Source organism: Anolis sagrei, chromosome 1 (genome assembly GCF_037176765.1).
Source record: "Anolis sagrei isolate rAnoSag1 chromosome 1, rAnoSag1.mat, whole genome shotgun sequence".
NCBI lineage: Eukaryota > Metazoa > Chordata > Lepidosauria > Squamata > Dactyloidae > Anolis > Anolis sagrei.
This window is the reverse complement of record NC_090021.1, coordinates 214,350,080-214,376,377: the sequence shown is the minus strand read 5'-3', so window position 1 is coordinate 214,376,377 and position 26,298 is coordinate 214,350,080. Positions and strand designations below refer to the sequence as shown.

Below are 26,298 nucleotides of genomic sequence, written 5' to 3'. Positions count from 1 at the left end.
GCATCTGGTGCCTTTCCCCCCACAGTTATTACTGTAATAAAACCTTGTGCTGAAGACTATTTTTTTCTCAGCATACCTGGCTTGTCTAGCCATGGATTATATAAAAATATTCTGCTTTCTCTTCCATTGATTTTTTTTTTTGGTCAAAATAATGAACACCACAAAACTTTGAATTATCACCTGTCTTTAGGGGTAAGAATGGCCTTCACTGTGGAGCTTTGTATGAATGCAATGTAAGGTAGGGGTCTTTTAAAAAAATTAAAAACATATACTTTCTGACGCTTTTAAGCTTGCGTAACCCTGTAAGTGCATTAATGTTGTAACTTTGCCCCAACTGATATTCTTATCTGTAAGGATATAGATAACAGGATGTATAGATTTCAGGAAACAGTATGCATTTGGAAATAGTTAATAGTAGCTATCCATTTACAGATGGATAGCAAAGACTTTTTTGTTCACTTTTACAATGAAAAGAAGCAAGGTTCTGGTAAACTTGACTAGCAAGTAATCATAAATAATATATTAACTGCAGTATTAACATTGTGGCAGGTAGCAAGGTGTCTTAGAAATATGCTGGTGCTTTGAATGTTTTGCTCAGATACAACAAAGTTCTTAATATATCGTACGTACATTTACACATACCCCAATTATTTCCTCAGCCTTAAAGAAGCCACACTTTTGATGTTATGTTTCTGGACTGAATTCATAGTGCTAGTGATGAGATGCAAAGCCTGAAATTGCTTAAGATCTTGATATTTGCAGAAGAATCTTTCCTTATGTATCTCCTATTTATGGCTAAAGTCACTAGGAGGGATCCCTCTCTATTTCCCAGCATTAGGAGTACGATAACATTAGAGAGGACCTTCTGTGTTCCGGCACTGTGAAATTGGTTGTTTCTTGCTGTTGTGTGGTTTTGGGTTATTTCTCTGACTTATGATGACCCTAAGTTGAACATGGCATGGAGTTTTCTTGACATGATTTCTTCAGTGGTGGCTTGCCTTTTCCTCCCTCTGAGGCTGAGACATTGTGACTTGCCTAAAGACTCTCAGTGCTCACAAACCACTCCACTCCACTGGCTCTTCCCTGAAATCCCCTTCTTTTACAAGACTTATCATTGCCAACACTGGCATCATTCTGGCTCCTAGTGAAAACATTGTCGTTTTTTAGGATGAGTCTTACCAGTTTGTTTAACTTGGTAAATGAATGGATAAAATAAAATGCATGTTTATTTACCAAATTATAATTTTATCTTGGAAGCTTCCGGTGGCGCAATGGGTTAAACTCTTGTGTGGCAGGGCTGTTGACTGACAAGTCAACAGTTCAAATCTGGGGAGAATATGTTGAGCTCCCTCTGTCAGCTCCAACACTCTATATAACAATAATATAATAACTTTATTTTTATACCCCACCTCCATCTCCCCAAAGGGACTCGGGGTGACTTACAGAGGGACAAGCCCAAGGATTACAAATAAAACAGACACAGTAAAAAACAATAAATAACAACAAATAATAAAAACATTAAAATCAATTAGCATCGTAAAAACACCATGGCTGGCCAAATTGAAACAGGGTACGGGTTCATAGTAAGTGCAATGATTCCTTGGGAGAGCCAAGGGAAAGTGCAATAGTCTGAGGGCTGGGTTGCCAGCCAGCCATTAAAAGTGTTATAGGTACAGGAAAGGGGCCAACTAAAGTGCCGGAACTTAGATAAGGTCGGGATACTTCTCAAGTGAACCACCTAGTCAAAGACACAATGGAACAACCAAGTTTTTAATTCCTTACAGAAAATGGAGAGAGTAGGGGCCTGTCTGGTCTCCCTAGGAAAAGCGTTCCAGAGCCGAGGGGCCACCACGGAGAAGGCTCTCTTTCCCTATGCGGGGACATGAGAGAAGCCTCCCACAAGGATGGTAAAACATCTGGGCGTCCTCTGGGCAATGTCCTTGCTGACGGCCAATTCTTTCACACCAGAAATGGCATGCAGTTTCTCAAGTTGCTCATGACACAGAAAAAATATCATCTTAAGTTTCTTCAAATGCCACCTGCACTTGTTGAAGGCTATTAGAGGTATATTTTAAGCAATGGTCACTGTACTATGGGGCTGAAGAAGCAAAAGATAGTCTTCATCTGCTCCCTTCAATGTTTAACGAAACAGTAACAACACTTCAGGTTACTTTCTTTCATTGAGTTTGGATACTTATCCAGTGACGAAATGGTGGAGTTCTTCAGAGTCTAAAATTATGTAATGTGTTATTTGTAATGGGTTACATTAGTAGCTTGTGAATTTTTCCAATAATGAAGTAAAACTGTGGCCCCACCTATATTGCCATATAATGCAGTTTGAAACTGCATCATACAATCAGTGCAAACCCATATAACGCAGGTCAGTGCAGTTAAATTGCATTACATGAGTCGGCACTGACAATTTGATACATTTCTTTCTTTCTTTTTCTGTCTGCAATGGCCAATGTAATAATTTACTATTTTTCATAGTAATGTACTGGAGACCCTAGCCAGTTATTGTGTTCTTAGAAGGAGACTCATTGGAAATATGAAAAGTAGTAGAGCAGGCATGGGCAAACTTCGGCCTTCTAGATGTTTTGGACTTCAACGCCCACAATTCCTAACAGCCCAATTGCTGGCTGGGATTTCTGGGAGTTTCTCTCTTCCTCCATTCTGTCCAAATGAAAACAGCAGTCAACGTGAGTTCCTTGCTGGACTGGCCAATTTAAACATATGCATTTGCTGTCTTAGTGTGAACCACAAGAACGGTCTTAGATGAGGGTGGGGTGTCTCTCTGCAGTTTGAGTCACCTTGAAGCTGGTTCAGGCATGAAATTTAAAGCAGTTGTTTGGAGGAGAGGGAGATGAGAAAGAAAGAGGCATTGAGAGAGTTACTACTTTTTCCTTGCCAAAGTTTCTGTGAGACTTTGTGAGGAGAATGTGAAGGTGATGAAGAAGAGATTTGCGAGGTGAGGATCGGAAAATGTGGTTTTGATGGCTTTCATTATTTATTTTTAGATAGTACTAAATTTAATTCTATTTCAATGTTTATAGTCTCAGGCTTTATATTGTAGTGCAAACAAAACAAAAACATCTTTATTACTGTCATAGACCAGCATAAGGAGAGTCTTGTAAGTCTCATAAAAGCAGTGGCGGTATCAGAGCTAATGAGGTTAATCCAAGGCACGATTATTGCTAATTGTAACTATATTGTAGTGTTTTTACCACTGTTCACTCCTTTGAGTGTCTTTAAGAGAAATAATAATTATTTTATTTTTTACCCGCCTCTCCTCATGGCTCAAGGCGGGTTACAGAAGAATTAAAATACATAAACATTGTAAAACATACCACAAATACACATACGTATTAAATGCATTTCTATAAAATACATATTAAAATACACAAAACAGATTAAACAAAGAGTATGAGTTTAAAATGCATGCTTAAAAACTGGCTGGGTAGGCCTGCCAGAAGAGATAGGTCTTTAGATGGCTTTTAAATTGCGACAGCTGATCTAGCTGTTGGGGCTGTTCTGGCAGGCCATTCCATAGTCTAGGGGTGGCCAATGAGAAGGTCCCATAGTCTTGGGGCAGCCAATGAGAAGATCCTCCGGGTGGTATAAAAAAGTGGTATATAAATAATAATAATGCTCTGTATTAGCCCATGCACATTGCAACCTCTGAAACCCCTCAAAGATCCCAGCTCCTCAAAACATTTAAAACTTTTTTGTCTGTTTTCCATTTCACAAACACCTTGAAAGGGCTGCAAAATGCAAAGCTTTTGCCCTCCCCCACATATCCTCAAACCTCAGTCCAAATCCAGTTTTAAACAAAAGTGAGCGACAAGGATTGTGGGAGGAAGAAATACCACCCAGCCCCTCTGCAGTTGCCCACCTGTGATTAGTACTCAGTAACAGTAAAAGCTGTTGGGAAATGAAAATAATGTGCAATGTAACTGCAATGTAAGGCTCCATGGTGGCACAGTGGATTAAACCACTAAGCTCCTGACTGGAAGGTTTGTGTTTGGAATCTGCAGGATGAGGTGAGCTCCCATTGTTAGCCCCAGCTTCTGCCCACCTAGCAGTTCGAAAACATGCAAATGCGAATAGATCAATAGGTACCACATCTTCGGGAAGGTAATGGCACTACATGTAGTCATGCTGGCCACATGACATTGGAGGTGTCTATGGACAATGCCATCTCTTCTTGTTTGGAAATGGAGATGAGCACCACCCCCCGGAGCCGGCCTAGACTTAATGTCAAGGGGAAACCTTTACCTTTAACAGTAAAAGCTGTTGGGAAATGAAAGTAGTCTGCAATGTAACTGTGTCCTTTTTAAAAGGAACAACCCCATGGTCTGCTTTCTGTTGCCAGAATAATGTTCAGTGTACTTTTTGGGAAACTACATCAGTCTTACTTATCAAGTAAGTTTTAGAATTTGTTTCCCATAAAGAAATCAAAAATTGTATTATGTGTGCTATTCATACTTTGTCCTCCTTTGATGTCCTGTGGACTTTTAAAAATTTATTTCACTCTCCTTCTCCTTCTCCTTCTTTGCTTTCCTTATTGTTACTCAGTCTGCCTCGGAGTGAGCCCAAGCTTTCCAGAGATCCAGACAGTCTGCCTGTCTGTGTCCCACTTGAGGAGCTCCTGCATCAGATCATGTGCTCTCCTGCTGAGGTCCTGTCCTCCTGCCCCACTTTGCTTAGGATATTCAAAGTCACATAAGCATTTTTAATAGCTTTCCACTTCATTGCTCTGATTCATCTACATTGGAAACCATTTTCTTCCTTAAGGTAGGCAATTAGTGTAAGATAAGCCTGGCTAAGAGTTCAGTTGCCATGTCAGAAACTGATAAAGGGACTGAACTATATATTTATATGTTTACTGTGACATTCATTTTATTGTGGCATTATTATGTAGCCAGCAACTGCTGAATAATATGCAGACAATATTTTTCCACTGAATTCTGAACAATGAATGCTACTAAATATAGTAGAAATAGTACTGAACTAGAAACAGAGCCCATGACACGCAGCACAATTTTTCAAAATTTAAATCGATATATTTTATGCATATCTTGCCCTCATTCAAAATTATATGACTTTCTCTTTAGGGGAACAGTGGCTGTGAAAATATTGTTCCATTTAGGATGGGGATGGCTCTTGATCATAGTCCTGAGGACATAACTGACAGATTATATGGATCAAAGGAATTAGAGAAGATGGGAGTGGGTGGAAAATATTGAGGGCATAGTAATGTCTTAATGAACAAGCTCTAAATACAGCATGAATACTTCCTATCTAGTGCACCCCGGGAATTTGCTCTGCACTAATATAATTACTATTTGATACTTGATAGCAATATAATTATTACTTGGTACTTCAGAAACAAAGAAACATAGTTAAAAGCCTCATTAACATATATAAAGCAACAAGATTAACCAACAAATAATGCCCTGAAGCACAGAAGTACAAAATTCACTAGCTCCCGCCCTCAGTTGCTGCCACATAACTCTATACAATATGAAGCACTACAGTTAAAGCCCACTTGAAGTCATTGCTCATGACAAGCTTTGTTGATAAAGATACTGGCTTTGCTTCCTTCATTCCTTCTATCCATTCATCCTGTCTGTCTATGTTTATATATTGCTACATGAAATAAAGTCTCTAAACAAGTTACATTGAAAAGACATATATTTCAACAATAAAAATAAAATGTATAATTAAATGTATTGTTGAAACACCAGTCAAGGAATATGAAAGACACTGCAGACTTACTTCAGCCGGAGAAGTCAGCCATAGCAGAGAACCTGATGAACCAACCTGGACACAGCATATTATTTGAGAACACAGAAATGCTGGGCCACTCTCACAACCACCATGTCAGACTACACAGAGAAGCCATTGAAATCCACAAACGTGGACAATTTCAACAGAAAGGAGGAAACCATGAAGGTGAACAAAATCTGGCTACCAGTATTAAAAAACTCTTAAATTAAAACAGCAAAACAGCAGAGGGAAAACAATCAGGTACATCTAATCACCTCTCAACAAAAGATTGCTCCAGGCACTGCCAAGCTATCTAATGCTAATCAAGGTGGTCAGTTTAAACATTCACACCTAGCTCCAACAGACAAGAGTTCTTTGCCCCACCCTAGCTATTCCACAGATATATAAACCCATTTTCCTAGTTCCAATAGATCTCACTACTTCTGAGGATGCTTGCCATAGATGCAAGCGAAACATCAGAAGAAAATGCCTTTAGAACATGGCCATATAGCCCGAAAAAACCTACAACAACCCTGTATAATTAAAATCTTCCCTAACAATGACATGGAAGAGCAGCACACTTATATCAACTGATGAAAGCCTATATAAAATTGGCACTCTGAAATTGTTTAAGGTGTGTGTTAACTTTTGGTGATTTCCACCAGCCATGCTAGGAGCCCCCTGCAGCCCAGTGGGTTAAACCCTTGTGCTAGCAGGACTGAAGACTGACAGGTCGCAGGTTCAAATCCAGGGGGAGCGCGGATGAGCTCCCTCTGTCATCTCTGGCTCCCCATGCAGGGACATGACAAAAGCTTCCCACAAGGATGGTAAAACATCAAAAACATCCGGGCGTCCCCTGAGCAACATCATTGCAGATGACCAATTCACTCACACCAGAAGCAACTTGCAGTTTCTCAAGTCGCTCCTGACACGAGGAAAAAAAACCAAACCAGCCATGCTTCCCAAGACAAAGCATCTTCCTTCTAAATTGACCAAACTAAATCAGAGTCCACATGAAGCATTTGAATTCTGACTGTAAGCATCCTACAAATAATAATTTATCATTTTAGTTATAAAAATACTTTAAATGTGCTGAAGGGCTCAAGGAAAAAGGGTGATTTGAATAACTGCCAAATCCATATTTAAATCACACGGTACTAGATGCTATCCAATTGCTGTGTTATGTCATGAGGGGTTGGACATCTGACAAAACTGTCTGATTCTGGGAGAATGGTGGGTTAAAAATTAAATTGAGTGGGTCCTTGATAACTGTGATAGTTACCAAAATCTGTGGGTGCACAAGTTCCATTATATACAGTGGTGTAGTATAATGATGTTCCTTATGTCAAATGGCAAAATCAAGGTTTGCTTTTTGGAATTTTGAAAACAATGTTTTCAAGATAGTTGAATCTGTGTGTGCAGAATCCATGGATACAGAGGTTTAGTGTACAAGACTTTCCGTTAACAGTGATAGGGATAGAAGGCTCAAAATAGCTTTTTGTAAATTAATCCCTTCGTTGTGATGACTTTTTTTTAATTTTGTCATTTAACAAAACTGGAACTTTGAAAGTCAAACTCTGGAGGAGAGATAAGCCATCATTTATAGCTCTTTTGTGACAAATAAGAAGTAGAATCAGAATTGCTACCAATGGTAGATCCACTCTCTCATGCCTTACCATTCTGCATTGCTGGAAGAGTCTGTTGAAATTTTGTGGATTCACATGGAGCTCAAAAATTCTGGATTATAGATAGCCAGGTGATACTTCCTCTACTGTACAATTAGTAATAAAATGCTGATGTACAGAGCCATGAATGGACAACATGACTTTGGACAAGTTCATTTTTTCATGTCTTTTGTAGTGAGCTATTGAGAGCCTGCTTGAATAGGAGCCTGCTTGAATAGGAGCCAACATTGTTTGAACTGTGAAGGCAGGTCTAGGTGCATGCACACATGCATACATACATGCATGCACACACAGCCCAAGTACTTATAGCAGTCTCACAGGTGCATCATTTAAACCAGCAGTTCCCAACCTGTGATCCATGGACCACCAGTGGTCCGCAAGAACGAAAATATGGTCCACAGCCTCACCATTACTACACCATTGTCTCAAAACAATTCAACTGATTTCATGAAACTGTCTTATAGTGCCGAGGCAATGGGGATGTCGGGATAGGAGATGCTGACTACCCACAAGAGATTACTACTACCACATCAGTTCTAGATTATTAAATATGGTTTTCTTTGGGTGAGCCGATAGCAACTACAGGATGGCATATGATCTGTTTCAGAGACTAGAACTGACATGGACAATGCAATTTTCTGAATCAGCATCCCAAATAACCAAACTGAATCTAAAGTTGACCAAAAACTTATTCATAATCCTTTTGGTACTAATGTTGGAGAGTGGTCCCTGGTCAAAAAAAGGTTGGGAACCACTGATTTAAACAGATTGTCTATATCAATTTCTTTTTGAGATTTAAGACTATGAACTTTCAATTGCCACTCTCTAAACAGAAAGAGTGAACTTTTAGTTTCAGTTACAAAATATGCCATCTAGGCATCCTTTTCTTGCAAGTTTGTATTAACCATCAGTAGAAAGAACTATCCACGCCAGAGTCTGGGAAAGCTGCTTATTTGGACTACAATTTCCTCAATCCCCCAATTAGTAGAGACGGCTGGGGAATTCTTGGAACTGCATTCTAACAAATGTAACTTTTCCAGGTTTCATTTTACATAAAATGTTACAAAGTTGCATCTCAAAGCTACAATCTGAAGCATTGTTACTAGAAGATAGGATTTTTTGGAATGACTTCTGCAGCATTTCAAGTACTCTTGTCTAAAATCTGGCTGAAAAATGGATTGTTGCAGTCATAGATAATGATTCCTCACACCAACTTTAATGCTTGTATATAGAAAAATGCAAACAGAAAAACAATCACAAGTCAGTTCCCAAATTATGAAAAGTGAGTTGAAAATACAGCTCTAAAGGAGCAGAATTTACTTGCTCAAGATGTTAGGCCAAAAGAAAATTGCAATTTTCTTCTATAAAAGCTCTATTATGTGCCATAACTAGAAATGGATGATGGAATTGCCATGTAGAAATTTAAATCAAAGTGTGCACACATGATTTAAAGCTCAGCTCACCCAGTGAATAGTAATGTGTCGTGTATATTTGAAAGGACTTTGGATTTTAATGAAGTAGCTTAAATATTGCTTGGATACAGTTGACAATTTTTGTTTTGAATGAAGAAATTGCAAGTGCTTTGCATGCAGTTGTTTCTCTCATGCTTGGCTTATTATTTCAAAGATAATGACATTCAAGGTTATTTCTTAGAGATTACTGAATTGGCTACTACCCTGTTTTCCCCAAAATAAGACAGGGTCTTATATTAATTTTTGCTCCAAAAGATGCATTAGGGCTTATATATAGCTGCCTGGACACTATTTAAAGTTACTTTTTTTATGAACTGTAACTAGGGCTTCTTTTTCTAGTAAGACTGATATTTCAAGCATCCTCAAAAATCCTGAAAAACTGCTATGGCTTGTTTTTGAGGTAGGGCTTATTTCTGGGGAAATAGGGTATGCATAGATGATAACACTAAGACTTTCCCCCATGATGTGCTTTAGAAGGGTTTTAAAAAATAAAATCCAAATCTTCTGCAAATTAAAAATATATAGAGATTGAAGTTGAACGTCCATGGAAGCTCCTATCACCCTGGATTTTGAAGGTTGTCTGCCAAAGATTTAGTTTGTGCAGGACTGGGAATTTTTGAGACCAAAAGAAGTAGTCAATATACGGAATGTACCAGGTCAAGTGAGCTTCATGTCTTCCAATTTCAGTTAGCTCCTGGTCTGATCAACTAGTAGTGAAGTGGGGCAGGCTCCAGGCTTTTCAAAACAATCTAGCAACAAACAAAACAGAATTCTAATATCCACACCTAGATTGAGGTTAAAAACGAGTAGTTCAAGGTTTGGTGAGATAAGCATACAGTTAAACATTCAGAAACAGGGTGTATCTATCTGTGTTTTAGCCTGAGAATTTGTTTTTCCTAAAAGAAGTGAGCTCAGGCTCTTCTTGTCCCCTTATCTTCCAAGTTCAGCAGCCTAATTTGGAAAGAGAGAATGGCATTTTAAAAAAGGAGTTGGAAACCGTTGCTGATCTACTACACATTTCCTAATACAGTGTTAAACTAATTGTCACTAAGCCATCAGCTGCTGGACCCTGGAGAGCTTCCAGGAAAGCAAGAAACTGTTACTAGTGGGCGCAGAAGAAAGGCAGTACACTAAACTCTCAGATTAGGAGGTGCCAGATAAATGTAGTTTTTGGTATAGACCTGACTAAGACTATACTCCATACTATACCATGCCATCAGCTCTGTATTGATTAGATTGATTAGTATCGAAATACAATCTTTAAAAGCAAATGAACACAAGTGAACATGAACCCAACTTAATGTAAGACAGTTTTACTCTATTATGCATGTATTTTAATTTTGATTTAAAGTATTATTTCTTCAAATTTGTTGCTGTTTGCTTGAGGGTTTCAGTTGCTTGGATTCTGGTTAACTGAGAGCCTACTGAATACAAATTAAACAAATCCCTGGAATGCTGGGAGGGGAAAAAATGCCATTCTCCCACCTCAAATAACCTGAGAAGCTATGCTCTTGGATCCTGGGTTTCTAGTCTTGCTGTCTGAAATTCTTACAACTTGATTTTCATTTGATGAAAGCCAACTAAAACTCCCTAGGAGAGAATTTTGTATACCAGACTAAACTATAAACCTCAGGATTCTGTAGGAGAAAACCATGTCAGTTAAAGTGACATCAAGCTGCTTATCACTGTGAACTGTTGTTTTTAGTGGGACCTTATGATTTTTATAAAAGTTGGTGCCAGATACTGATATAACATAGGTACGGAATGTTAAGTTTTTGTAATAAACTTGTAACTTATTGTAGCTTTTACTGCAGTTGTAAAGCAGGAAGAAAGAAATGTTTGTACCCTAACTCCCACTTATCCCTCAACATTGGCTGGGGTTGATTTGGGTTTCAATAGTTCAACTCCATCCTTAACTGAAAAAGCCTCCTGATTGTGAACAACTGCAGACGGTGTTTTGAGATTAAACTTTTGACATTCTCAAGAGGTAATGGGATGTTGCACTTAAAAGCTTTTGATCTTTTCATTTGAAAAAAAAATCTTAACTTTCAACACTATTATTTCATTGTTTGCTTGCAAACCACAGCATTAAGAACATGAGTGGTTTGAAAGCCAAGTCTCGGTCTCCTTGCACTTAATTGAAGGGTGCGTAGGAAATGTTGGATCTTAGTATTCCTTAATATCTATGTCTGTATCTAGAGTTTCAGCCAGCAAATAATGAATAGCCTTGCTTGAGTATTGCCCCCACCTGTGTCAACACAAATTGTAGATGTTGGAAAGAAAGAACCAGATCAAGCTCTACTGCTTGACTTCTGCAGTACTGAACAGGTTCACCATTTTGCACCAGTTTTCATTTCAGAATGAGAAGATACTCAGGCTACACAACAGCAGCTAAGTTAGGTGAATCTTTTGGCTGCATTAACCACCAAGCTAGATCTAGATGCCATTGTCTGTAATAATACTTTCAGGACAAGAAGCTATCATCATTCACTAAACTAATACCTTTGTTCTAATTCAGATGCCATGCAAAATCATTAACTGCTCTTTGAATATGACCACCACTTTTTATCTGCTTTAGGGAAGATGTGACAAATTGAGAAATCCATTATGCCTTCTCAGAGCCTTCATAAGTAGCATGTGTTTGCCTTGTTCAGGAGGTCCCAAGCTGTTCTTTGTAGTCCTAATAATAAATTCTGTTTGTTGTTGGGTTTTTTTGATGTCGTCTATTTTCTATTGACCACCTTATCTTTGTAAAACCTATCTTTGTAAAACTGTATTTTTCAGAACAGCAAAAAATGTTGGTTTGTTACAGTATCACCCCCTTTATCCATGGAAATGATAGCCATGGTTTCACTTACTCATACTCGAAAAATTATCCACCCCGAAGTGTGATATTCTTCTAATCCAAGTACAATTCACCATCCATCCATTTTGTAGATTTGATCATTATTCTTAGATTTGATTAACATGTTTTCTTTTTTTTAATAATCAGATAGTGATTCTTTCACAGTATAAATTGAGCTGAGTCCTGCATTGGAGTAGAATGAGGGTTAGTGTGTGCTCAAACACACTGGAAAAGGACTGTAGTGATCTTCAGGAAGACAAATCTTTCAAACATTGCTAAATAAGTATACTATTATCTTGAGCTGAGGTCAGTGTAATGTCATATAATTACAGGATAGTAAACTATTCAGCAGATGAATTAGGTTTGGAATTAATATTGGACTTTAGAACAATTCTTTAGAGTCATGTGGTGGTAAGAAACACTTTCCTGAGACATTTGTTTAGAGAATAATTCAAGTTAGCATCCTGAGTCCATTTGAACAGGTGGCTCCCTGATTTGTAGGTATTTTTGACTTTTTCTTATCATCCTCATCTTTAAAAATACCTTTTAGATGTATTAAAAGTTAATGTATTCCAGATGTTGCATGTAATAAACAGTTCATCTATTCCATAATATCTTTCAAAAAGAGAACATATATCCATTTGATATTTTCAGTGATGGCTATACTGTTTTTCAGAATGGGTAGAAACAAGTAGTTTATAATGTAGATATTTCCATTGCAAATATTAGATTACTCCCACCCCACTCTTAAATTTCATATCAACCTCGATTTATCTTTATGAGGAAAAGGTTGCACATTATATTTCACTTGCTGGTGTATAACAAAAGGGCCCTATTTAGAACGATTAAAGGTAGATCATAGCAGCATTCTGAAGTTAGCCTTCATTTTCCGGTGCTCTGCATATGAGCTCAACCACATCCTTACCGTCTGTAGCAAGTGCCATGGTTTTAAGGAGAAGGGTTGCTTTTTCATCTGGCTGGTCATTAAAATGAATACTGTTTCCTATCTCATTTAGTTTTCCCCAATATGGAAATGAAACATTTCAGCTATTCCCCAAACTGCCTGGCAGTCTGGGGAGAGTGCCAGCAAAAGGGAAGTGGAGGAGCTCTGTACAGTAGTTAATGATATCAGCTAGGAAAATCAGAGAGGCCATCAAAGTGGTGAGCTCTTGCCAGAGAGGTAATTCTTGTAAACGCCATGTAATTGAAGTTGTTGAGGGGAAGAGGAAACATGCTCTGATGCAAAAACTTGCTTTTTTCATGTTTGTTGTGACAAGAAAGTTTTCAAGTGGCAGCAGAAGTGAAGGATAGAGCTATAATGTTTGTATGGTTCTTAAATTAGGAAGAGTTGCTTTTTGTTTGTTCTTGTATCAGCTCAGGGGGAAAAAAGGTTGTATGGTGTCCAGCCCAGATTCATAGGAGGCTTCTGTCTAGAACAGTGGTTCTCAACCTGTGGGTCCCCAGATGTTCTGGTCTTCAACTCCCAGAAATCCTAACAGCTGGTGAACTGGCAAGGATTTCTGGGAGTTGTAGGCCAAAACATCTGGGGACCCACAAGTTGAGAACTACTGGTGTAGAACATTTGCAAGTTTTTAGCTGAGAGTTATAGGTGACAACAAGTTGCGTTGTCATTTCTCTTCTAGTTGAATCCATTGGGTCCATTGCACTGGGTGCAAGGCTGAGGTTCTAAAAGCCCTTTAAGAAGTTTTGAACAGATTTATAGAGTGTAATGTATTAAATAGCCTTCTATTCTTCAAACCCTACAAATCCTAATGGAAATAAAGAGCACATTGTGTCATTTCTTTCCAGCATATCCTTTTGAAATAAATTTAATCAAATATCCTTTTTATGTGGAATGGCCAAAGGGAGGTAGCAAATGTAGTTACAGCTCACTTCTAGGCCAGTGTAATTAGGTTCCATGTTAAAGATACAGTTCATCTGCATGTACTGCCCCTGCAAAATTCAAGTCCATTGACTCTAAATGGTTAACAGTTTCCCTGTTGTGTTTTAAATCTTATAGAATAGTTATCCTGAAAGTCACTTCTGCTTTTAGGAGACTGATACTTCATTTTGTTAATGTACATGTTGCATGAAGAATTGCCCCTTAATTGCTTTTTTCCAGGAACCGTTTGATATGCTGTGTTCCTTTAGACATGATTTTACGGTTAAATAAAAGGCTTTCCATCTAGGCAAAGGTGCACACTTTTAAAAGCCATTTTCATTTTAACTGAGATGTTAAAGATGAGGCCTCTTTCATCTCAAGAAGTTTGTGCTGTTGGATTAATTGTACCCATTAAACACACACACACAATATTGGGGGGTTTTTTTGTCGTGTCAGGAGCAACTTGAGACAATATTGGGTGCTAATTCCCGATTCCTGGAACGCCGATCATAGTAGGTCTCTCCCAGGCTGGCATTCTTATTTTCTGCTGTTCCTTACATATGCAGAGTCACTTTGGGGTTTTAAGTCAAGAGACAATTTAATCAGATTTGTTGCAAAAGACCAAAGCATTTCATTTGAACAATCAGCAGGAAACTATCATAATCACAGATTTTCTATTCTGAAAACGTACTCCAGAGTTGGAGATTTCTTGCAAATTAAGCTGTGCATTATCTCTAACAATGACATTAATGTGCCCTCACAGATTCCCAAGCTCTTGCATATTTTTGTGATATTCTTCAGCTTTGGCCAGTTCTTCAGTGTCTTTAATCTTATTGTCATTATTGTTCAGCTTTGAAAAATGCCTGTTTTACAGACATATCTTTGTTTTGCTGTAGTGCCTATGGCTTTGCCTTTGATCCTCACATTTAGAAATTTGTGTACATAGTCGTGGTGTCTTTTTCAAAGCACTGCTCTGTAGAGATCTAGTGTGTTGTAGCAAAATTAAGTATGAACTGAATACAGTGGACTGAACAAAAGTTCCTTTGTTCAGTGCGGAGACATATGGCTTCATTAGCGAGACTAAGATTGTACAAACGCGTCAGAAAAAAATAGTTTGGCTCTTTCTGTAAAATCTAATTCCGGATTTGAAAATAATTGACAATAAATGGTTAGATGGATGTGGTCTGTTCCTTGAGAGTTTACTGAGTGAGAATTTCTGGTTCCATGGCTGACCAGCTAGTTATTATAAGGCTTAGCCTTATATACTCATGTATATAGGAAGTCAGGCTTGGCCATGGTGGTCCATGCTCTTGTTAAATCTCTAATAGACTACTGCAACACACTCTACGTGGGGCTGCCTCTGTCCGGAAGCTCCAAATAGTCCAACAGGTGGCAGCCAGATTTCTTACTGGAACAGCGTATAGGAGTGTACAACTCCCCTGTTACATTAGCTCCACTGGCTTCCAGTCTGCTACTGGGCTCAATTCAAAGTGCTGTTTTTGACCTATAAAAGCCCTAAATGGTTCTGGTTCAACTTACCTGTCCGGACGTATCTCCCTTTATGAGCCAACTAGAGCTTTATCTGCTGGGGACACCCTGCTCTCAGTCCCACACCCTTCACAAGTGCGACTGGTGCGGACAAGACACTCAGTGGTTGCCCCTCAGCTGTGGAACTCCCTCCCCAGTGACACCAGGCTAGCCCCATCCCTCCTGGTTTTCAGGGAAAAGTTGAAGACCTGGCTTTGCACACAGGTGTTCTGAGAGTAAGATAATATGGAGTTCGACTTCAACAGCTTGAATAATGACTATGGAAAATAAAAAAGCATGGAAAATTAACTCTCAGCACTTTGTATGTTTAATCTGTTTTATTGTAGGTATGTGTTTTAATTGCTCATATGTTTTAATTGTTTTATAGTTTGGTAGGGTATGTTTTATTGTTATGTCTATGATGTGGCATTGAATTTTTGCCAGCGCTTGTAAGCTGCCTTGAATCCCCTTCGGGGTGAGAAAGGCAGGGCATAAATAAAGTAAATAATAAATAAATATAAGTCTGGATATTTTAGTAAAAAAATGAACCCAAAACCTGAGTTGATGTATCCATGGATCAGTGTAAGTGCTTAATTTTTACCAGAAAGGGAACCATGCCCATCTCTGAGTAGAGTAGTGAAAGACAAGAGCTTAATCCATCCCAGGAGAAGCTAAAAGAAGCAATCAACCCATCTACTTTCTGCACCGCAATGCTACTTTGGGCCTTTTTGAAGCCTGGCCATGGCAACAGTGGAGGCCAGCACTGACCCTTTCCCCTTTCTGCAAAATGACAATTGTTATATCTACGGGTCATATAAAAATCCTGGGCCCAAACCTGACATTGGCTTATTCATTAATATATAGGGTAAGTTCCAAGGCTTAAGTCGTGCAAGGACGTTTGTCTTGGGCAGTAGGACAAGTTTTTAAACTAGAAGAAGAAGAAAAAGAGAGCTGGCTTAAAAAAAAAAACTTTCGAGCCTCTTTGGGGGCACACACAATTGCAATTCAAGGGCAAGTGAAACCAAATAGGTTGCTGGCACGCTGAAAAAAGTGCCTGCTGATGGGTTCATTTTTGTGAGAATAAGCTGTGTAAGACAGCACGCTTGACAGAAAATTGGAGAGATTTCCAAATGCACAGTGCAATCAAGGACCCCCAGATCTGTTTGAATCATGACTGGGTCGCTACAGGCCTCTTCAGCTGCACTCCCAGCACAAATGAGATGGCATTTTTCCTGAAAGTAAAATTACATTGCTTGTTCCAAGATTAAAAGTGATTTCATGTCACATTATCTTACATCTCCTCTTGTCAGTTCTTATCCATGTCTTCTGAGGGCTAGGCGGGAAAGTATCTGTGTGTACATACACAATGTAGAACATAGCATTTAGAGTTTAACTTTCTTCAGTTCATCTATCTTGCCTCATCAGAGTACTGCCTAAACGATAGTTTTCTTACAGTACGCATGATGGCAAATTTGGCACAATACCACATTAAGGAGATTCCACCTGAACATTAGGAAGAACTTCCTGACTGTGAGAGCTGTTCAACAGTGGAACTCTCTGCCCTGGAGTGTGATGGAGGTGCCTTCTTTGGAGGCATTTAAACAGAGGCTGGATGGCAGTCTGTCGGGGTGCTTTGAATGCGATTTTCCTGCTTCTTGGCAGGGGGTTGGACTGGATGGCCCATGAGGTCTCTTCCAACTGCATGATTCGAATACAGTGGTGTTTTTGATGAATGAGGTGGGTGCAAAAGGATTATCTTGTTTGAGCATTGACATTTCCCACACAAATACTCTTCTGCAGATTTTAATGCTGCAGAAGGGAAGAAAGCTCACTGATTACTGTAGAACAGAGTTCTAAGGAATCATATCAAGAATAGCATTGTAAATATCATTAAAGAGCTTTAGCTAAGCTGTTAGAAGTTTTTTGTAGTTTCATAATTAGAAATGAAATACTGAATGGTGCAGTGGAAGGTTGTTCCTTCATATCTTTCGAAAGGTCAGAGCTCCAAGTTCTTCCTTTCTTCCTTCCAGTGTCTTTTATTTTTTTTCTGTTTTTTTTCTGTTTGAGGTTTCAATGAGGCTTTTGTGCTGAGCTCTTTTGGTTAATAGCCATTGCCTGCTTGTTATGAGAATGTAGAACAATGCTGCCTGGAAGAAATACAGTCTGGCTTTGGGTGGGAACAGTATGAACATGGTCTTGAGGACAAATGGGAAAGGAGCCAAATGTCTGGTGTGCTGACTACACAGTAAGCTTTCATATTTGTATCCACCTTTTTCTGGTTTATCATTTGCTTATTAGAGGTTTTGGCCAGCTAATTGTCTGTTCTCTGCACAATGCTGCATAATGCAGTTAATCAGATGAAAGCAATCTGTTACCAATTTGAAAGTTTTGTACTGACCAGCAAAGTACCACTCAAATCTTCCCTCTTTTTTTACTTAAAAAAGCAACATAATCTGTTATCATATAGCTATAGCTGTGGATCAGTCAATCAACTTATTACAGGCACTGTCTTCATAGGCTGTCAGCAGCTTATGATACTGTAAATCATCGCCTCCTTTTGAGAAAAATGTATAATATCACAAAGGATTACCATCCCACCTGCTTTATAGGAAATCTGCTTCAAAACAGGAGCTTGGCCTGCCTCAGGGAAGCGTGCTTCCTCCATCAATGTCTAACATTTACACAAATGATCAGCCACTGTCAGAAGGGACAGAGAGTTTCATCTATGCTAACAATCATGCCATCACTGCTCAAGCAGTGAGCTTTGAAATGGTCGAACAGAATCTCTCCAAAGCTTTATATTCCCTTACTGCCTATTACAGGAAAAACCAACTGATTCCTAATCCATCTAAAATGCAAACATGTATTTTTCATCTTAAGAACAGACAAGCATCTCGAGCTCTGAGGATTACCTGTGAAGGAATCCTACTGGAGCATTGCAGCACACCAAAATACCTAGGAGTCACCCTGGACAGTGCTCTGACTTATAAGAAGCACTGCTTGAATATCAAGCAAAAATGGATGCTAGAAATAATACCATATGAAAGCTGACTGGCACAACCTGAGGATCACAACCAGACGTAGTGAAGACATCTACCCTTGTGCTTTGCTACTCTGCTGCTGAAAATGCTTGCCCAGTGGAACACATCTCATCACACTAAAACAGTGGATGTGGCTCTTAATGAGTCATGCTGCATTATTACAGGATGTCTACACCCAACACCACTAGAGAAATTATACTGCTTAGACAGTATTGCACAATCTGACATCCACCGGGAAGTAGCAGCCAGCAATGAAAGGACCAAGGCATGGACATCTCTGGCCCATCCTCTGTTCGGATATCAACTAGCATGCCAATGACTTGACTCAAGAAACAGCTTCCTAAGATTTACAGAGGTGCTCACAGGAACACCTCAGCAAGCAAAAGTCCAAAAGTGGCAGGTTAAAACCCGGAACCTCAATCAGTGGCTGAGACAGGATGAGAAACTCCCTCATGCAATATTCCTGATTCTTGGCAGGGAGTTGGACTGGATGGCCCATGAGGTCTCTTCCAACTCTAGGATTCTGTGATTCCTGGGCACACAGAAGACTGGGTGACTTGGAGGCACTGAACGGACTGCACTTTGGCACCACGAGATGCAGAGCCAATTTTAAGAAATGGGACTATAAAGTGGAGTCCACGACATGCAAGTGTGGAGAAGAGCAAACCACAGACTACTTTCAACAAACCAATCTGAGCCCTGCCGCATGCACAATGGAGAACCTTCTTTCAGCGACACCAGAGGCACTCCAAGTGGCCAGTTTCTGTTAAAAAAAACCCCAACAAACTAATATAATGCCAAGTTTTTAAAACTTTGTTTGTTTTTTTATACATCATAATTCTATTGGCAATTTGCTTCTGACTTGATAAATAAATAAATAATCAATCAAAAACGGTGTGGTCAGGTGGCGCCAATACAGAAGAAAAGGTGGGATAGATTCTGCATACAACCACAGTAGTTTATCAAATGCTATCTTTCAATTACTCCTAAAGAGAGATTATTTTTTACTCCTATCAACCCAGTCAACTTCTTTTATTCTTGATGTGCTTTTGCAGTGCTAAAAGAAAATGGAATTAAACAAGCAAAGATTCACATTGCTAACAAGTAGTTCAGTTTGCATTCAGTTTCTTTTATGACAGTGGACATTGATGGCTTTCATTCAGACTACTCTAGAACAAAACAACTTGCAATAAACACGAAATGCTTTCAGGATGTTTAATATAACAGTACTGTGTGTTTAAACAGTTTTAATTGTACTGACACAATTGCAAAGGAAATCATGGAGGAGGTAAGAGGGCCATTCCACAATGAGGATTTTTTCCTATTAAAAAGCTTGTAAATTTATCCAGATTACGTGAAGATATTCCACCATTGGTCCTTAAGCGTCCTCTTTGCTAATTGCTATAGCATGGGAGCGGCATGCTCATAACTCTAATCTTCACTTACTCCTTTTCATTTAAATTGGTGTGAATCAAATTCCTGACCTCTTCTCCCTAGAGCCACACATATTTCCCAGTTCCAAAAGTGCTGACATTCACTCCATTTAAAATCAGACTGACACACCAAGTTAAAACAGGAAATGTTTTTTATCCCCCCAGTAGTATTGGATTTGAACGGAGACATTTATTGAAATTGTATGATAGTGTTTAATGTATTTTTATAACCTTGCAAATAATCAAGAGTTGGTGCAGGGTTGATGTATTCTTGCTGTTATTGTGCTGATTCAAGTAATTTTAGACTTACAGTGACCCTAAAGCAACCTTATTATGGATTTCCTTTGCAAGATTTGTTCAGAGACAGCTTGCCATTGTCTACCTAAAGGCTGAGGGAGTGTGATTTGCCTAAAGATCCATGGCCAACAGGGATTCAAACTCTGGTAGCTTAGAGTCCTAGTCCAGCATTCAGACTGGAGTGGCTATATATTTCATTCTAGAGGGAAATCACTTACGTTTGTTTCTGCAATCCATATTTGCAACAGATTGGTTGCTGAAGAAAGACCACCTGGGTGCTGTAGTTTGCTTAGTGATATGTTTTTGTGTTTTAGTTATACTTTCTATTCAGTATTAATGTGAGCCTTGAGCTCAATTTTTAGGAGAAAAGTAAGGAAAATTGTAAATAGAAGAATACCTGTTTTTTGTGCACTATCTTTAATGTTGAAATATTAGGAAAAAATGCTAAGACTTCAGTGCCATATTTTGAAAATAATACACTCTTTCCACAGTGGCCTCTGATACCGTGGCACTGTGGACAGAAAAAGAAGGGAGGGTGGATGGATGGATGGTGCAAGCACTTTTAAGACAAAGCGATTTTTATTTTCACGTGAGATTTTATGGATATAAACCCACTTTGGATGCAAACTGGTACTCAGCTATAGAGCTGGGAGTGGCAAGGAATGATCCAGAAAGCTGCAGATCATGAACCTTGCCTTAAATTTTCAAAGGGCCACATAATGCTTTTCAGGTCTTTTGGATCTTTGCAGCGGTCAGTTGTGGGCATTTTCAAATGGGATAGCAGTCATAGGTTACTGTCTTCTGGGCTTCTGAGCTCCAGCTATCTTTTTCTAAATTGGGAAAATGCAAATTAACTTCTGTTTCTTTCCATGGGAGTGTCCACTGAAGTCTGGCTTATCTGTCATTGTTCTTACAAAAACCACAGGCTTATTTGAAAGGGCTGGAGGGAACAAAAGTATTGCTGCATTGGCATATTCTTTTCAAGATGTAAACCCTCCCCGCTTCTGGCACATGAGGTGGCATTGCCTAGAAATTTAGACTGGAAACGTTTTGTGGTGTTGAATTAGTTCCAAGCTTTTGAAAGGTAAATTCTACATCTGTTGAGACACAGTTCTTGGTGCATTTCCAATTACTTTCTGTCTGAACTCTTTCTATTTTGATTTGTTATAAACTATTGATTTGTAACTTTTAAAAAAAATGCAGAACAAGTATATTGTCCTGCCCTGGTGGTGGGGGGGGGGGGGGGAAAGAAGAATGAAAGAAACCCAAAAACAGCTTGAGACAGGTACTTTGCAACTTTAAATGACCATATGTTTTTCTTTTCTCTTGCAGCAGCGGGATTGGATTGAAAGGAGACAATACATTGACTAAGGAGCCAGAGTGAATAGCTTCTGAATTGTGATTGCTACTGGACTAGACTATGAATTGACACCTTAGATTTTGGCTGTTACAGCTTTTCCAAGTGACTGCGGAGGTGGTTGGACAGCCATGGCATTCTTTACTCCTTGGAAGTTGTCTTCTCAGAAACTTGGCTTTTTTCTGGTGACCTTTGGCTTCATTTGGGGAATGATGCTTCTGCATTTTACTATCCAACAGAAGACTCAGCATGAAAGCAGTTCAGTGCTTCGTGAGCAAATACTGGACCTCAGTAAAAGATATATAAAAGCACTGGCAGAAGAGAATAGGAATGTGGTGGATGGGCCTTATGTTGGGACTATGACTGCATACGGTGAGTAAAATTTCTAAATTAGACAAAACTGCCTATTGGCCGCATTTATAACCAGATTTGGAGACTGTGTCCAAATATCCTTTGAACTTATTGATCCTTTTCTACCATTTCATTCATAACAACAACTTGATATGTTTAAACTAAGTCTGTATGCTTCTTCCTGGCTGTGTATCCAGGACTCTCCTAAGTATCACAAAAGTCTTAACTACTAAGACTATTTTGGAGTTATGCATCTTCTGGCAGCATGTGGTTTCATAGATGTCTTTGGAAACTGTTCGGAAACTATAGCAGATGCAGAATGCTGCAGTCAGAATGCTGTTATGGGGAAGATATCTCTCCTGCTAAAAGAGTGTACTCATTACTGGTTCATTTCTAGACACAATTCAAAGTACTGGCCATGACCTATAAAGCCTTATATGGTTTAGGCCCAAAGCCTTCTCAGTGACTGCTCCTATCCTCTTGAACTCCTTTCCACAGAACGTTAATCTGGTCTCCTCCAGATTAAAGGCATTTCTATTCAGAACTCAACATTCTGTATATTCAAATTGCATTTTAGTACTTGGTTAAATTCAGTCTACTCCTGTATATTTATTAAAATTAGCTGCACCTTATTTAAAATATGGGCAAAATATGTAATTAATATTAACAAAAATGAATCCTTCTGAACCCTCAAGTTTGTTTGTATATGTAAAATACATATCACCATGTATTGTAAAAAGCTAATACCACTTGTTATTCTGAGTAATACCTTTTTATTCATTTTGTTTTAGTGGAAATACACCTTGAAAAAGTCTATCAACAAATAACCAATTATGTCATGTATTTCTGTCTATTCCACTCCTTTTTAATCCAATAGTTTTTGTTAGGGGGGAAATGTACCACACTCCAAAAATAACACATCCCCTACTTTTGCTTGTCGTTGTTGTTTTAAGTAACCAGAAAGCTGAATCGGCACTCTGACATGTTCAGGTCATACAGAGACTTCATTGTGCTGCTTGTCCAAATAGCATAGCAAGATGAAACTAGAAGTGCAACAGTTGTAGCTCTAAGCCAAAAGTCGTAATGCCATTGGAAATCTGCTTTCTTGGAGATCTCAAACCAAGGATGAAGAAAATTATATTGCCTGACAGCAAGATTTCCACCACAACTCCCACGCTTGAGGGGACAACACTGTCTCTTGCCACTAGTAAACACAACAAAATTGCTGAGAGATTATATGTATTCTAGCTTCTCCCTCCCTTCCTACCTGCCTATTTCTCTGAGTATTTGAAAAGCTAAATATGATAGCTGCAAGAAACTGGGATTTCATAACTACAGTATATTTAGCAGAAACTCCCCACCTACTTTAAACGTCAGTTTCGGTGGTTGTCCCTAGCAGCAAAGAAGAGCACCCCCACTCTATGGCTGCAGTGTTTTGTTTTAGGTTTTTTCTATTTTTACAGGGAAAATTGCAAAGTTTAAGAAGCAGGATATTAATAGCTGGCAGTGACCACAGAGAGCTCTACATTTCCACTGTCTGAAAACCAAATAGTACTCCTTCAGTCCTGCCAGGAAGACTCTCTTTTTTTTTTTAGAAAAATGTCCTGGTTCTCCAGCTCCAAAGCCTTTTTCTTTCATAGCAAATACGTAATAAAATATGTTGTCAAGCCAGCAGCTGAAGGGCAAATCACATGATGAAGAATAAAAAGGCTTTCCAGTGCATCAACCGTATGTTACTGCAAGGCATCCTAGAATTTTGAGGAGTCTCAGCTGGTCAAGGGCAGAGCCGACTTACAAGTCAGCCAACCACATGACAAAGCCCTACAGAATTTCTTCTAGGCACATTCAAGATACTGGTATCTTCCTTATAGGCCTCAATGTCTGGAGCCAAGTTCTGTCAATGCCTGTATCCTTCTATATACCCCTCAACAAACACGTGCCAAGTTCATCAGATTTTTTATTATCTGGACTGTCTGTGACACACGAGAATACAGCCACACTGTTGGAAGCAGTAGTTACTCCTAGAGAGACTGGTTAACAGTCTGTCTAGTTTTGGCTGACTGAAGTACTGTATATGCTTGTGTACAAATCTAGAAATACTAAAAAGTCACAAATCAACTTACCTGTGGATCAGTGTAAGTATCTTAAATCTTAACAAAAGAGAAGTCATTTACTTCTCTGAGTAGAGATGCAAAAGGTGAGAGCTTAGCTATTCTGGGGCAACATCAGAGAAGCACCACCCTCTACTCTCTTTGCTGCAGTGCCGCTTCTGGCCTTTTTCATGCCTGGATGGGGAAATAGCAGCAGGGGCAACTGACCCCCTGAGGCAGCAGCACTTTTCCCTTTCCTGATCCTTGACCTATCCATGGATCATATCAAAATCCATGTGTATATCCAGTAGAAGTCTTCCATGGGATCTGGGTATATGTTGTGAAGGACACAGTAATATTGTAAATAATCAGATCCAAACCATTTAGGATTTTAAAGTTAATAACCAACACTTTTTATTTTATCCACTAATTAGCAGTGAGTGGTGTGATTTTTATATCAGTGTGATCTGCTCACTCCTGGATATACCTATAGCCAATCTGGTTGTCATGTTTTGATCTGATTCACATTTCTGAACTTGGTACGAGGTTAGCCCCAATGTACACCGCATTGTGAAAGTCCAACCTTGAGATTACCAGTTGTGTACTACCATCTTTAGGTCCTCCAATTCTCTGAAAGTGTGCAGCTGGTATAACAGATATTCATTTAGATGAGATATGGTATCCTAGCTATTACTGAAGTATATTTGGGTTCGGCATACTGATGGCACCTAACTCCATGTCTCTGGATATTATCTCCCAGAAATTTAATGTTAAATAGTATTGGAGATTCTTTTTGGGAAGTAGCTATCTCAGGCATGGGCAAACTTTGGCCCTCCAGTTGTTTTGGATTTCAACTTCCACAATCCTAACAACTGAAGGGCCAGAATTTTCCCATGCCTGAGCTATCTCCAAGCACCACCATCTGAGAGTAAGACTAGAACCACTAAAGCACACAGTGCCTCTGATTTCTAAACCCACCAGGCATTCCAGAAGTCTACCATGGTTGATGGTATTAAGCACTATTGAGAGTTCCAAATGCAGCCGTGAGTGCATAGGCAAAGATCACCCACAAAGGAAACCATGGTGACACATCACCTCATGTCCTGTTCTGAAACTGAGTTTAGAATGTGTGTTTCAGCCAGGACTGGCTGGAAGTGGAAGGCAGTTGTCTTTTCAATCACCTTGCCCAGAAAAGGAAGTTGTGATACTAGCCTTCAACTACTGTTAAAATCCAGAGGTCCAGGGAAAGCTTTTAAAGAAGTGGTTGCACAAGTGGTTTAAACAAGAGGAAAAACTCCCTTCCTTGAGAGATACTTTAACAACATATTGTAATTGAGACCTAATTGCATCTTCTTCCTGGATGACCAGCCAAGAAGGATAGGGATCAAAAGGACATGACTTTATTGTTTGCCCTAGCATCTTGTGCATATCAGTGATACCCACCATTTGAAATTCATCCAGTGCAATCTTACAGAATCACTGGACACTTGATTTGATACATCTACTATAATGATAGCCTCTAAGTCAGCTCTTATCTGAGAGATTTTATCTATAAAGTGATCATTTAAAGCATCATAGTGAAGTGCTGAAGGCTGTAGATTCATTAGGGAAGGCTCCCGAATAGGACATTAATTTGTAGGTTCAATAGGAGCAGTGAAGAAGGATTTCTTTGCTGTACATAGTGCCATCGTATAGGAGCAGGTGCTCAGCCAACAAGCAAGGTCAACACAAGTCTTGCATGGTTGTTTACTAGGGAAATTTTGTAGGGAAGCCCAGAGTTCTTTTTTCAATGCTTGCATAAGACTACTAAATACAAATGGCGAGGGAGCTACTGCGGTCATGTGTAACAGCTGTGGTGTGCTTACGTTCTTGCTGGATGACTAGCCTGCAGCAAGTATAAGTTGGTTGCCCTATTAGAAGACAAAGTCCAGCAACTTGAAGCCCATGTATCTACAGTGGTCCCTTGCTACTTCGCGGTTCGCTTTTCGCAGACTTGCAGTTTTGCGGTTTTACAGTATGGACTTAAGAGCATTTGTCTGTATGGAGAAGCTGCCTCTGCGGATAAAGCCGAGGCTGAGGATTATGTGAACAACATGTTCAAGAAGGGTTATATAGTGTATGTGTGTGGGGGGAGAGTTTATAAAGACTGAAAGTAGTGTATAACTACTAAAATAATGTATAAATATTAAAATAACTATATCCTACTTCACGGATTTTCACTTTTCGCGGGTGGTCGTGGAATGTAACACCCATGATAAGTGAAAGAACACTGTACTTTCCAGCATATTATGGAGCATGGGATGTCCTTGGAGCAGAGCAGATTGTCCTGTATGTAAAATACACAGGGGATGTGTCTGAGGAAGAGATAGACATTTGGAAGAATTTGAAACATAAAAGTAGAAAGACCAGTAAACATTCTGTAAATCTGGAGCTACAGAATAAATTTGAAACCCTCTCTTATTGGTGAATATAAGGAACAGGAACAAGAACCTAAGTGCCAGTCACCAGAGAATGTGCAGGTGACCTTGGAGGATTCAGCACATGGAATG

At 39.2% G+C, this 26,298-nt stretch overlaps 1 protein-coding gene across 3 annotated transcripts in view; it reads left to right on the top strand.

Moving 5' to 3' along the window:
* MGAT5 (alpha-1,6-mannosylglycoprotein 6-beta-N-acetylglucosaminyltransferase) overlaps window positions 1-26,298 on the top strand; it is a 144,175-nt gene that overhangs the window by 46,768 nt on the left and 71,109 nt on the right. For all 3 annotated transcript variants that reach the window (XM_067473042.1, XM_067473043.1, XM_067473045.1), the window contains exon 2: window positions 21,284-21,680. In XM_067473042.1, coding sequence (XP_067329143.1) covers window positions 21,440-21,680 — 241 coding nt within the window. In that variant the 5' untranslated portion in view covers window positions 21,284-21,439. The remainder of the gene's footprint in view (window positions 1-21,283; window positions 21,681-26,298) is intronic.